Below are 13740 nucleotides of genomic sequence, written 5' to 3' on the forward strand. Positions count from 1 at the left end.
CGGCAGGAGTGTCCCAGGCAGTGTGACACTTGCAAGGCCCCGGAAGCGCAGCCGGTGCTGAGAGGGCAGCCACTGTGAGGAAAACGTTCCCCCAAGCTAACCCAACAGGTCCCTGTGGGAAGGACACCAGAGCTTGCTCATGGTTTAAATTTATTTTGCAGAACAGATCTGACTGGTACCAAGGGTAGGACAGGGACCTGGAGGCATCCACAGGATTACACAGCTCATCACAGTTACAGTGGCTTTCGGGAAAGTACTACTCACAAATAAAAGTCTAGAAACACGAGGTGTGTGCTCCACAGTGGTTTGGTATAAAGCAAATGGAATTTGGCTCTTAGGTAATTTTCAAGTTTCCGATGTGAGTCACGCCGGCCAACTCCTGGAGCTGCAACTGGCGTGGGCACCCTGCCGGCAGGGCAGACGCGAGCCTCCTGACAGTGGAGAACAGCTGCATGCCGGCGCAGTGGTTCTCAGCTGTGGGTACCTGGGCAAGGGCCTGGCCTCCGCCAATGTGGCCGCACCCTGAGCACTGAACAATGCAGAGGCAGCCAAGCCAGGGCACCTGACCTCCAGGGCCATCGTGGGGCCCTCAGGCACAGAGGGGGCAGTCCACGAGGGAGCAGCGTGGAGGCCCCATGGGTGCTGCCAAGGCCCTCCCACAGCACGGCTCCACCTGCAGATCCTTGCCTCTGCCTCACCATGTTTACTCAAATCTTGGATTGCAATATCATCGTTGGGTCTGCAGAGGGCAGAATGCTGGACCACTGGAATCCCAGGCTGTCCATCAGCAGGGGCTGGTTCAAGATGCTGCCCAGAGACAGAGGGCCAGGGGCGCTGTGAACTGTCTACCAAAGTGGGAGGCAGTGAATGTGACTTCATCGGCCTGCCTCTTGCTTGCAGAGGGGTGGCAGGATACAGCGTGTCAACAGCTCATCTGCCGAACCCCAGGGAGGGGTAGGGTAAGAGGGCACGGCAATGGAGGAAACCCCCCCATGGCCCCGCAGGCCCCGCAGGCCCCTCAGGGAAGTGAGAAACAGAGCAAAGCAATATTGGTGGAGGTCCCGCAGGTAGCGCGGGGAGAGGGGGCATCTTGGGCATCTTGGCACTTGCACGGCTGCCAGGGGCCCAGTACATGGCCTTGAGCCCTGCCTCATCACGGGACTCTCAAGTGGAGAGCCCTGGGAATGGGGTACTGCTGGTGGCATCTGTGGGAGGGACCGTTTGCTAGTGAGAAAACCAGCATCCTGCTGATAGGGGCCAGGGCAGTGGGGCGGGGTGGCAATGGGCAGCCCTCAGGAAGCCCTCCAAGAGCTCCTGGGCTCCCTGAGCTTGGACAACAGGCCTTGCTCCCAGAACCCAGTGGGCACTTTGTGTCAGCACATTTGCGGCCCCGGATGTGACCTGGCAGTCTCACCCTCCCTACACAGGGCCAGAGACCAGCCCAAGGGAAGCCTGCCTGGGACACAGCACAGGCCTCAGGAGAGGTACCAGGAGGACCCCCGAGACCCCGAAGAGGGCATGTCCCAGGAGCCCGGAGCCCAGGTTCCATCCCTGACTGCTGGCTCCATGTCCTCTCGGGTGGGACAGGGCCATGTCTAGCAACCAGGTGATGTCACAGCCTTGCCCATTGAGGACCCTGTGGCTGTGGGCCTGGACAGGCTGGTGTAAGGTTGAGTTCTCCTGCTGGGGACTGAGCAGGTGGCAGCTTGCGTTGGCACTGGAACCAGCCAGGCCCTAGAGGCTGTGCACATGGGACTGGCAAGTGGACACGTGCCTGGCAGGGAGCTGCGGAGGCACGAGCTTGATTTGGTGGGCCTGGACATCGGGTGCCGCCCAGGGGCTGAGTGCCAATGGTGCAGAAGGGGACGGTGGGCTCCACTCACTGGGGCTCGTGGGGGTCCCTGGGCACCAGTGGCTCCGTCCTGTCCTCTGGGCCCTGCATGGCCTCCTGCTGCAACTGCCTGGCCTTGTTGTAAAGCAAGACTCCTATTGTCACCAGGATGGTCCCAACGGCGGACAGGCCAGTGACGTGGTTGCCAAACACAATGACGCTCAGCCAGACGGACAGGGCGTGCTTCACGGTGCTGGCCACGCTGCCACAAGAGGACATGAGGATGCTGAGTGCCCCTGGGGCTGTGCCACAGGGGGTGACTGCCATAAGGGCCCCCGGCTAGAGGGTGCCTGCGAGCCCGGGTGGGGGAAGCACCAGCCGACGCTGTGCCTGCCATCGCTCACCTGAAGGTCACGGGGGAGATCCTGCCCATGAGGGCGTAGGCCGAGACACTCTGCAGGTGGAAGAGCACGCCATCCGTCAGCAGCAGCAGCAGCACATCGTGCGAGTAGTGGAAGCTCCTCCCGCTTCGCCCGATGACAGGCACGTCCTGGGGCACAATGGGGGGCTGGGCTGGCAGGTGCGTCCCTTGCAGGCCACCTGCTAAGACCAGGTTGTGGGGCCAATGGAGCTACAGCAGGCTTGTTTGAGCTGGAAACTTGGCACAGCCCTGCATCATGGAACACGGCTGCCAAGGGACTGGCTCGATGTGTCGCGGGTCAGAACCCACAGACCCCATGAGGGCGGGGGACTGCGGGGGCAGCCCAGCGGGCCACGGCTGTGAAAAGTAGCGAAGACTGCCCAGACCCCATGCCCGCCAGCTGGGCTGAGGGGCATGTGTGTCCTCTCTGTAAATCCACCTTTCCAATAAAAATAAATAAATAAATAAGGCTAAAATGGTAAATTTAAACAGCCATAGTCTTTCAACCACCCAGTTCAACTCTAAGAATATACCCTGAGGAACACCTTTATCTGCCCAAGCCCAGGAGAGGCCCAGTCACGGCCAGCCCTCAGAGGAGGCGGGAGGGATGGGTGGGCTGCAGAAGCCCACTGGCTGTGTGCCAGGCGGAGCTCCAGCCAGGACTCCCGAGGAGGCTAGCCCTGCGCCTGAAACCACACTGCTCACCAAGAGGAAGATCCAGGCAGGGACGAGCAAGGCCATGGCCGCGGCGCTGGTGTAGAACTGCAGTTCCGGGGCCCTGTGGGGACAGAGACCCTCAGCAGGCCGGCATGGGGATGCGGCCAGCTCCTCAGCAGTGTCTGCCCAAGGGAGGACCCTGTGGCTCCCGTGATGTCTGGTGCAGTGCTGGGAGCCACGTGGCATGTCTACACCGCACACTGGAATGCTGGGTCCAGTTCTGAGACTTGGGCCCCTAGCTCCCGAGTAGGAGACCTGGTGGAGTTCCTGGCTCCAGTCTGGCCCGACCCACCTGTTGCACACACACATTGGCAGGGTTAGCTCAGACAGGCTAAGGCAGCTACGCCCAGGCTGGCAGCAGGACAGGCCATGACAGGTGGCCCTCCCAGCACCCCTCGGAACAGAGTGGACTGCACAAGTCTGTTGGGGACTTTGGCATTGTGTGTGGGGAGGATCTTGAAGGCCACTGGCCCACGGTACTTACGAAAACCGGTACTTGTCTCCGCTGAGGAGCTTCTTTGAAAAAACGTTCTGCAAACTACAAGGAAGCACAGGCAAGGTCAGGGTGACCTTAGGGCATGGCCAGCACGCAGACAGCTCACACCTGCTGCACCCCAGCGGGCAGCATGGCACACAGCTCACACCTGCTGCACCCCAGCGGGCAGCATGGCAGACAGCTCACACCTGCTGCACCCCAGCGGGCAGCATGGCAGACAGCTCACACCTGCTGCACCCCAGCGGGCAGCATGGCAGACAGCTCACACCTGCTGCACCCCAGTGGGCAGTACGCAGACAGCTCACACCTGCTGCACACCAGCAGGCAGCATGGCAGACAGCTCACACCTGCCGCACCCCAGCGGGCAGCATGGCACACAGCTCACACCTGCTGCACCCCAGCGGGCAGCACGCACACAGCTCACACCTGCCGCACCCCAGCGGGCAGTACGGCAGAGAGCTCACACCTGCCGCACCCCAGCGGGCAGCACGGCACACAGCTCACACCTGCCGCACCCCAGCGGGCAGCATGGCGGACAGCTCACACCTGCTGCACCCCAGCGAGCAGCATGGCAGACAGCTCACACCTGCTGCACCCCAGCGGGCAGCATGGCACACAGCTCACACCTGCTGCACCCCAGCGGGCAGCACGCACACAGCTCACACCTGCCGCACCCCAGCGGGCAGTACGGCAGAGAGCTCACACCTGCTGCACCCCAGCGGGCAGCACGCACACAGCTCACACCTGCTGCACCCCAGCGGGCAGTACGCAGTGTGCTGCCGACACCTCCTCATGGAGAGTTGCCGTGCTTGGAGCTGTGGCCCTTGAGGTCAAAGTGGTCTGGCCAGAGGCAGTCAGAGAACCCTCAGGTCCTTGTCTGAGCACTGTATAAAACTCACCTCACAAGCTCACGTCACAAAAATGTGAGCTTGGTTTTGGAAAGCTTGGTTTGTTTCTTTGAAAGGCAGAGTTACAGACAGGACAATCTTCCATCCCTGGGTTTACTGCCCCACTGCAACAGTGGCCATGACTGGGCCAGGTCTCAACAGGAGTTTCTTCTGGGTCTCCCCTGGGATGCAGGTCCCAAGTACTTGGGCCACCCTCTGCTGCCTTCCAGGCCGTTAGCCAGGAGCTGGACTTGAAGGGAGCCAGTCTAAGCCGCTGAGTCACAACACAGACCTGCAAACCAACTTTGAATGGAAGACATCTACCAGCCAGCAACTGGCACCACACATCTCCAAGGTGTGGGAGACTCACTGAGACAGCATTTACAACACAACATCCTGCTAGGAAAGCGGGCAGAACTCATCAACAGGACAAAATCACACGAAGAGACAAGGCTGATCAAAATGCAACCAGCAGCAGGGCTGTGGTGCAGGGACCGTCACAGTGCCAACTAAACCCCTGGCTGCTCCACCTCTGATGCCTGGGCAGCAGCACAGCTGGGCAGGTGGGCGATATGGAAGACCTGGCTGCAGACTTGCCCAGCTCCGGCCACTGCGGCCATCTGGGAGTGCTCAGCAAAGGGAACGCAGTACTAAGTACACAGCCCTCCTGGAGATGCTCGTGGGCTCAGCGAGAAGCTCTGCACAGGACAGCAGGTCGCAGTAGAGGGCTCTGCACAGGCCACACACACAGGGACACGTGAAACAGCCAGGCCCAGGGCAGGGGGAGGACAACTGCAGCGGCAGAGGGTGGGACTCGGCAAATAGCCGAGTGGGGATGCAGGGGGGAACCGGGAGGGCTCGGAGTGCAGAGGGCCGGGGGGAGCAGCCTGACACCACGGCGGGCCCAGAGCGCGGAGGGCCGGGGGAGCAGCCTGATCCCACGGCAGACCCTGAGCACGGAGGGCCGGGGGAGCAGCCTGACCCCACGGCAGGCCCCGAGCACGGAGGGCCGGGGGAGCAGCCTGACCCCATGGCGGACCCTGAGCAGACAGCAGCTCCTGGGGATGTGTGTCCTTCTGTCTTCAAACAGGTGGGACTGGGTGCCTCTGGGACGCCACCTCCCACTTGCTGTGGCAAGACCAGGGTGGTGGACAGCATGGCACTGTCCCCTGGGACCACATGGGCCTCGCCTGGTCTTCTCCACAGGCAGGATGTGGGCTGCAGACGGCCACCAGACCACAACCACCAGTGCCCAGGAAGTGGCCCTGACTGCAGCCAGGCTGGGCAGCTGAACAATGCCGCTGCGCTTGGCTCACTATGGCCGAGCCACGCCCAGTCACGTCCTTCTGCCCTGAGGGAAAGCATGTCGAGGGGTTCAGGACATGGGGGCAGCTTGGCAGGAGGAGCCAACATGTTCCCTACTTACCAGTCCATGATGTTGGTGGACAAGGCAGCTGCAAAGCCCAAGACGTTGAAGCTGATCTCGGTAGCCGTGCACAGTGCCAGTCCACCCATGACTGGGAGGAGGGCGAGGTTGACCAGCAGCCCTGGCAGAGCAGACCCTACTGTGACCAGCTGCTGCGGTGCAGGCTCCCCCAGGAAAGCACCCCGCACACCCAGAGGCTTCCATCTGTCTGTTGACTACTGGGTGCCACCCGAGGGGCATGCCCCCCGCCTGGGATGCAGCGAATGCTCCCGAGCAAGCCCACAGGGCAGGTGACACAGGCCCAGAGGGCTTCTGGCACGCCTCCTGGCATTCCTCCTGGCTCCCACCAGCACAGAAAGGCCTTCACACACTGACAGACCCCATCAGCATCAGGACGGCCGTTTGGCCAGTGCGTGTCACTGCGTGAGATGCCTGCATCCGCGTCCAGTGCGGGTCGTGTCCTGGTTCCAAACCTCGCTGGCCCCTGCCACGCCCACCCGGGTCAGGGCAGCAAGGGGTGTGTCAAGTGCCTGGAACCCTGCCACCCACAAGACCAGCTTGTTGCAGGCATTCGGGGTCTGAACTAAAAGCCCACACAGGGCTGGCATTGTGGGCACTAGTTTGAGTCCTGGCAGCTCCACTTCCCATCCAGCTCCCTGCTTGTGGCCTGGGAAAGCAGTCGGGGACGGCCCAAAGCTTTGGGACCCTGCACCCATGTGGGAGACCCAGAAGAGGTTCCAGGTTCCCGGCTTCGGATTGGCACAGCACTGGCTGTTGCGGCTCACTTGGGGAGTGAATCATCGGATGGAAGATCTTCCTCTCTGTCTCTCCTCCTCTCTGTATATCTGACTTTGGAATAAAATAAATAAATCTTCAAAAAAAAAAGAAAATGATATCAAGAGATAAAGCCATTTTGGTGCAAAACCATGTGGCAGTCCCCATAGCTCCTGCGTGGGGAGCTTGACTCTGGCTCTCGGAAGGCCCCATGCAGCAAGAGCGGGCGGCAGCCACCCTCGGGCAAGCTCCGTGTCCTCTTCCCCTTGGCCCTGGCTGCGTGCGGTTCCTGAGCACTCGTGGATCGCCCTGGACAGGCCCTAACCCTGAGTCCTCCCCGCTCTTGTCAGCATCCCAACAGAAGCACACACGTGTCCCACACATGCCCTGGCTGGCCACCCTGGACATGCTCCCAGGAGACACGGCCGAGGGCTGGCATGTTGGTGGACACTCTGCCTGTCATGGGGGGCGGATTCCGTCCCTGACCCAGACATGTGGCCTGGTGGAGAGAGAGGCAGGGAGGGGCCCCGAGGGCAGGTGCCAGGGGCTGTGGGAGCAACATGATGGCACAGGTCTCCCAGCACTGCTGTGTACCTCACCTGGCTGCCCACCTGTGCCCAGCCCCTACCCCTGCAACAGCCACTGGCCCGCCTGCTCGTCCGAGCCCGTGAGCAGAGCATCCTCCCCCTGCACACAGGAGGCGCAGGGGACTGCCAGGGCCGTCGGCAGCCGAGAGCACGGATGGAGCGGGGAGCGGCGATGGGGGGACCCTCACCCCCTCACCTGTGTACTCCCCCAGGATGAGCCGTGACAAGATCACGGTGAAGAGAGGGGCGGAGCTCTTCACGGTCTCAGCGAACGAGACAGCCACATTTTTTAGGCTGACCAAGCCCAGCACCACAGTTGCAAACCTAAATGGGAGAGGCAGTGTGAGTTCAGACGGACAGACGGACCTGGCAAGGGTCAGCCTTGAGGACGACAGGCCATTCCGCCCTGGCACCGACAGGAGCACCGTGCCCCTGCAGGAGGCAAGCGCTCTTCAGGCGGCAGGAGCACGTGTGCCTTGGCGTCACAAGCCGCTCCGTGGCAGACCTGGCAACACGGCGGAGGGCAAACTCACAAAGCCACGCCCTACGGCTGGACATCCGCTGGTTTCACGGCCTCCTCACCTCATGAGGCCCACGAAGAGCATGGTGGTGATGAAGTTGGGAGGGTAGGAGAGCCGGGCCTTGTGCTGGTACAGGCAGCAGGGCACAAAGACCTTCACACAGCCAATGAGGGTGGTACAGAGCATCTGCACAGCACCTGACGGGAGAAGGGGCGCCGGTGCCGGAGGGACACCCCAGGCGCACGGGGGCCACCCCACCCACCGCCCCGGAAGGCTGGGCTGGCCCCGCACACCCCTCCTAACCCAGGAGGTTGGGCTGGCCCCGCACACCCCTCCTAACCCAGGAGGCTGGGCTGGTCCCGCACACCCCTCCTAACCCAGGAGGCTTGCCCTGCACGGCCCCTGCTTACCCAGCATGCTGGGCTCGCCCTCCAGAAGGGACAGGATGTATTTGTTGAGGAAGAGGGTGCAAAAGCTGAGGCAGAACCACAGCGAGAGGTAGAGCAGTGCCCGCGAGTCCCACACGCCCAGGGCCGACTCGAGCACGGTGGTGTCGGTGATGGTGATGGTGATGAGCCTCTCGGCGGGGTCGCCCTCTGTGAGCTGCTCGCCTCGGGGGCCAAGCACGGAGCCCCAGCCGGGCAGCGACTTGCCCTTTTGCCCCTGGCCGGTCAGAGCCGTCTCCTCCTGAGGCGGGGACTGCTGTGCGGAAGAAGCCATGCTGCCGTCGCCTCAGGGGTGGGTGGCACGGACAAGGTGGACATGTGCCAGGATGCCAGGGCTGAGTGGCAGGGCCTCCGCAGACATGAGAGCTGAACCTAGGGGGCGAACACTGGGCTCAGACAGAACATCGAGCAGTTTCAAGAACTGTCACCACGGTCTGACACCTTCTCAGCCACTGCCCCTGAGCCCACACCTGTCCTGCCTCCCCGCTCCAGCCCTGGGGCTGTCATTTCTATTCATCTTCCAGAAGGGACGTGCTACTGGGTTTCATCTTTACTTAATTCAAAAGGCTGAGTTCAGAGTGAACTTTCAACCCGCTGGCTCACTCCACACACTGTGTTGGCTAGGACTGGGCCAGGCTACAGCCAGGAGCCAGGAGCCACTTCCAGGTCTCCCACATGGAACATCCCCCCCATTGCCTTCCCAGGCCAGTAACAGTGAGCTGGGTCAGAAGTGGAGCATACAGGACACAGACTGGCACCCATATGGGATGCTGCAGGTGCAGGATTAGCCTGTGAGCCTACTACATAATCACACGAGCCCCAAGTTCATTTCTTCTCTTTTTTTATAGAGAGAGGAGAGACAGAGAGCAAGATCTTCCGTCTGATGATTCACTCCCCAAGTGACCACAATAGCCACAGCTGAGCCGATCCAAAGCCAGGAGCCAGGAGCTCTTCTGGGTCTCCCACGTGGGTGCAGGGTCCCAAGGTTTTGGGCCGTCCTCGACTATTTTCCCAGGCCACAGGCAGGGAGCTGGATGGGAAGCAGGGCCGCCAGGATTAGAACCGGCACCCACATGGGATCCCGGCGCGTTCAAGGCGAGGACTTTAGCTGCCAGGCCACCGCCCCAGGCCCACCTGGTTTCATTTCTAACCCACCTTGGACCTTGCTCTTTCCTGGGCTCTTCTGGTTTTTGTCAGACGTTATACACCTGCTTATTCAGGAGGCAGACACAGACTGTGCTGCAACACTCAGCCTGGGGCTCCCATCGGTGTGCCTTGTCAGGAAGGTGGGCTTGCAACAGTGAGGCTCAGACCGGGCTCCCCACACGGGATGCACCTGTCCCAACGGAGGCCTCACTGCCACCAGCCACCCTCAGAATTCTGGCTCTGTGTCCACCTGCCTTCCAGGGGCCAGTCTGTCCCTGAGATCGGATACTCCCTGTGACCCGGCAGGACTGCAGACCCGGCACTGCGCGCAACAGGTGGCCAGGGTGGACTCTGGACAGATCTGGGCTGGCCTGAGATGACTTCCTGTCAATGAACTGATTGGAAACTCACAAGGGCAGACGCTGTGCAGCTGACCCTGCCCGGATGCCCGGCTTGTCTCGGTGGCCGCTGCAGCTCCCGCCAGCCCACGCCATACACCAACCCTGCCTGCCTGTGTATCCACAGCAGGGATGGAGCCCACGCACTCTCCCACAGTAAGCACCCCCGCTGCAGAGCACAGCAACACACTACAGAGACCCACGAGGGGCTGGTTCCACCGGGCGCAGGGTGAGAAGACTCGCCTTCCCATGAGGCTGCCGGGCAGCAGGGGGAAAGCCCTCTGGCCAGGAACCCAGGATCTGTTCCCATCACAGCTTGTCCTGGGTCAAAACAGCAGACAGCACAGATAGAAACTGGACGTGTGCTTTCAAAATCCTCAGGGGCTGGACAGACAACACTGAGACAAAGGAGTACCCAGGGAGGAGAGCTAACAGGAAGGGGGAGCACCCAGGGAGAGGAGCACACATGGAGGAGCAGAGAGGTGCCCTCAGGACGCTGACCCTGCTGGCGGCATGTGGCCATGCCCTGAGTCAGGCCACACGGCACGGTCTCGGTCCTGCCAATGGAATGTCCGTCCCAGCAGTCGGGCCGTAACATGCGGGAGTGTCTCCCGCATCACGGAGTCTCCAGACATTGGCCACTGCCCAGGAAGGTCAACCCCCCATTTCCAGACAGTTCGGGGAAGCAACAATGAACCCAGGAACATGTAGGCACCGAGACGGCTGCACCCCAACACCATGGAGCCTGGTGCGGAGCCAGCAGCATCCAAGGGAGGGGACCCTGACACGCAGCCCAACCCCAGACAGAACAAACACTGAAGGTCTTCCTCTTCAAGGAACCTCAACACTATTCAACAGAAAACTCGAGAAAAGAACACGGGATACCACCAAGGAGGCAACAAGTGCGTGGAAATAAAAACATCAGCAGGATTTCACAGGAACACGGCACACACACAGAGGGACTCCACCAGGAAACCCAGCAGACGTGGCAGATGGAGCCCACGGAGCTGCGGGGGCAAGCCTGGGCTGAGCCCACCTTCTCCCATGGAGCAGGGCACTGCCTACCACCTGCTGCTTCTCCCCAAGGCTGGGGCGGCCACGGGAGCCAGGAGCCCGGAGCTCCGGCGGGGCACCACACTTGGGCCATCCTCTGCTGCCACAGGGCCATGCCAGAAGCCCAGCAGTTCATGCTGAGACATGGGATGCCATGTTGCAAACAGGAGCTTAACCCACTGATCCACAACTCCAGCCCCAATTCACGAATTTTTACAAAGAAACCCACCAGGAGAAGCCTTGTGATGGACTGCCAGACAGAAGGACCTCAGTGAGTCCAGGCCGAGGCTGCGGGGTGGTCAGCCACGATCCCGGGGTGGGTGGAGGGCGCCAGCATTGCCACGATGCCCATCTTTCACACCTGAAAAACTGAGAGTGATTAAACACTGAAAGTGATCGAGCAGCGTGTTGGGGGAGGTGGGTTGGGGGTCAGCCGGGCCCCGGGCTTGGCTTGGCACCCTGCTGGGAGCAGGTACTGGTTCCATGACAGAAATGGCGACGCCAGAGAGCCAAGGGAGCGGCAGGGCAGTCTGGCACACATCGGCGTGAGAGCAGGAGGCAGCGCCCAGGCCAGTCTGCCGCCGGCGGCTCCAGCCGTCGGCTGGGGACAGGCGAGGCCCGTGGCTGCGGCAGCCTCGGCCCCGCACGACTGCTGGAGCGAGGCCATGGTCAGGACGCAGGGCAGGGCAGCTGTGGTCAGGGCTGGGCCCCACACTGCAGCTCCACCTCCGCCCCAGCTTCCTGCCAACGACCGCCAAGCCCCGTGCAAGCCCCAGACCTTGATGGGCTCGGCTGTGGCTGTTCCAGGCATTTGGGGAGTGAACCGCCAGATAGTCAAGTCTCCGTGTCATTATGCCTTTGAATCAATGACAACAGTAGCCACCATGAGGCTGCTGGTGCCAGCAGGGTAGAGACTCGGGTGGGAGGCCTGGTGGCCCCAACAGGACACAGCAGGCTCCAGCTCCTTGGGGGAGGCAACAAGGCTGGTCCTAAGGGGTGACTCACCCTGTCCTGGCAGGGTCCCAGGCAGCACCCTCCCCCCGATTCTGTCCTGCGTTTCCACTGCTAGTAACTTTGAGGACAAGCAATTCCGGTCCTGTGAAAGACCGAAGTCCAGGGCCTGGTGCGGTAGCCTGGCAGCTAAAGTGCTCGCCTTGCATGCGCCAGGTCCCATACAGGTGCCAGTTCTAATCCTGGTGGCCCTGCTTCCCATCCAGCTCCCTGCTTGTGGCCTGGGAAAGCAGTGCAGGATGGCCCAAGACCTTGAGACCCTGCACCTGCGTGGGAGAGCCAGAGGAAGCTCCTGGATTCGGACTGGCTCAGCTCTGGCCGTTGTGGCCACTCGGGGAGTGAATCATCAGGTGGAAGAGCTTCCTCCCTGTTTCTCCACTCTGTATATCTTACTTTCCAATCAAAATAAGATAAATCTTTAAAAATAAAAGTTCATATAGAGAGTAATTAGAAGATAATTCTGAAAAAAAAAAAAACACACCAAAGTCCAAGGGTGGTGATCTGTGGGCAGCGACAAGCGACCTCGCCCGGTGGGCAGGGATCCCGAGGGACGGCGCATCGGGCGCAGGTGCTGCAGTCGGCGGGCCCCGGGGGCCACGCAGTGCACGGAAGGCTGCCCGCCTTCACTCAGTCTGTACAAGATAAAACCTGTCCTCCATGACACACAGGCAGCCAGCTGCAAACGGGGGACGCTGGGTTACCAAGGTCACGTCGGTGACATCTCAGGCGAGGGACCTGGAGGAGACCTGCATATGTACTAAGCTAATTAAAAAGGAGGACTTGGGCCCAGTGACTCAGTCCTCCCCTTGCAAGCCCCGGGTTCTAATCCCAGCAGCTCCATTTCCCATCCAGCTCCCTGCCTGTGGCCTGGGAAAGCAGTCGGGGACGGCCCAATGCATTGGGACCCTGCACCTGTGTGGGAGACCCTGAAGAGGCTCTGGACTCCTGGCTTCAGATCGGCTCAGCTGTGGCCGTTGCAGCTACTTTGGGGGTGAACCAGGTGGACAGAAGATCTCCCTTTCTCTCTAAATCTGATCTGCCTTTCCAATAAAAATAAATAAATGTTAATAAAAAATGAGGGAAGGACATGATCTTCCCGCTTGCCCGCAGGATTCAGAGCCCGTGCCCACGCGGGAGGCGGCTCTGCCAGCCACGCCCCATACCTGCTCCAGTGGCCGCATTATTAACCAACTCTACAGACCCTTTGGTGGGTTCAAGCCACAAAAAACCGAGTCACACGCTCACATCTGGGGGTTTGGAAACCCGCCGAGGACCAAGCTCAGACCGGTTCAAGCCCGGCCACTGCACTTTGCACCCTGCGGCTCCCGGCTTCGGCCTCGGCCCGGTCCACCCCCGACTGCTGCAGCAGGAGGCGAGTGAGCAGGGAGGGGCCATCGCCAACGCTGACCTAACGGGTCCAGCGAGCAGCCCCAGGGCTGCCACGCCGGACCGCGCTCCGGGGCTCCCGCCCGCCCACCCCGCGCCCCCGGAGCGCCCCGCGCGGGACCTCAACGGCCGGCCCTACCTCGGCCCCGCGCGGCGGGCCGGTGGGACCCCGCGGGGAGCTCCCCAGGCGCCCTCTAGGGCGGCCCGCACGCGCCCGCGCGCCGCGGGGCTCCGGAGCCCGGCGGGGTCCCCGTCCTCCCCGGGGCTCGGCCCGGCCCCAGAAGCGGGTTCATTGCGAGGTCGGGGGCCGCGGACGTGGCGACGCGGCTGCGGCGAGCCGGGCCCGGCGGAAAGCGAGGTGCGCCCCCGGGGGCCGGAAGTGACGCCCCGGATGCCGCCGCCCGTGCGCGCTGGACCGAGGCGGGCCGGCCTCCCTGGGGCGCGGGCTCCGGGCAGGGCCAAGGCTCGCGGCTGGACCGAAGCGGGCCGGCTTCCTTAGGGCGCAGGCTCGCGGGCGGGTCACCCCGGAGAGTCCCGCTCAGCGCCGTCCTGCAGCCGGGCCCCCAAAAGCGGTCGCGCCCCGGGCTCGGTGGCCTTCTCGGGGACGTAGTCACTTGCCTTTCTTCCTAGTGCGCGGCCC

The 13740-nt window shown here is 62.1% G+C and overlaps 1 protein-coding gene across 1 annotated transcript; it reads right to left on the bottom strand.

Moving 5' to 3' along the window:
* Positions 1-1879: 1879 nt before the first annotated feature.
* On the bottom strand, positions 1880-13452 carry SLC35E2B (solute carrier family 35 member E2B). Its single transcript, XM_058660999.1, has 9 exons — positions 13240-13452; positions 8071-8478; positions 7722-7857; positions 7336-7463; positions 5779-5899; positions 3454-3507; positions 2958-3030; positions 2236-2381; positions 1880-2093 (listed from the first exon to the last, which is right to left on the bottom strand). The coding sequence occupies exons 2-9, from the start codon at positions 8378-8380 to the stop codon at positions 1880-1882; spliced, it is 1182 nt and encodes a 393-aa protein (XP_058516982.1). The 5' UTR covers positions 8381-8478; positions 13240-13452.
* Positions 13453-13740: the final 288 nt, after the last annotated feature.

Source organism: Ochotona princeps, chromosome 2 (genome assembly GCF_030435755.1).
Source record: "Ochotona princeps isolate mOchPri1 chromosome 2, mOchPri1.hap1, whole genome shotgun sequence".
Classification (NCBI taxonomy): domain Eukaryota; kingdom Metazoa; phylum Chordata; class Mammalia; order Lagomorpha; family Ochotonidae; genus Ochotona; species Ochotona princeps.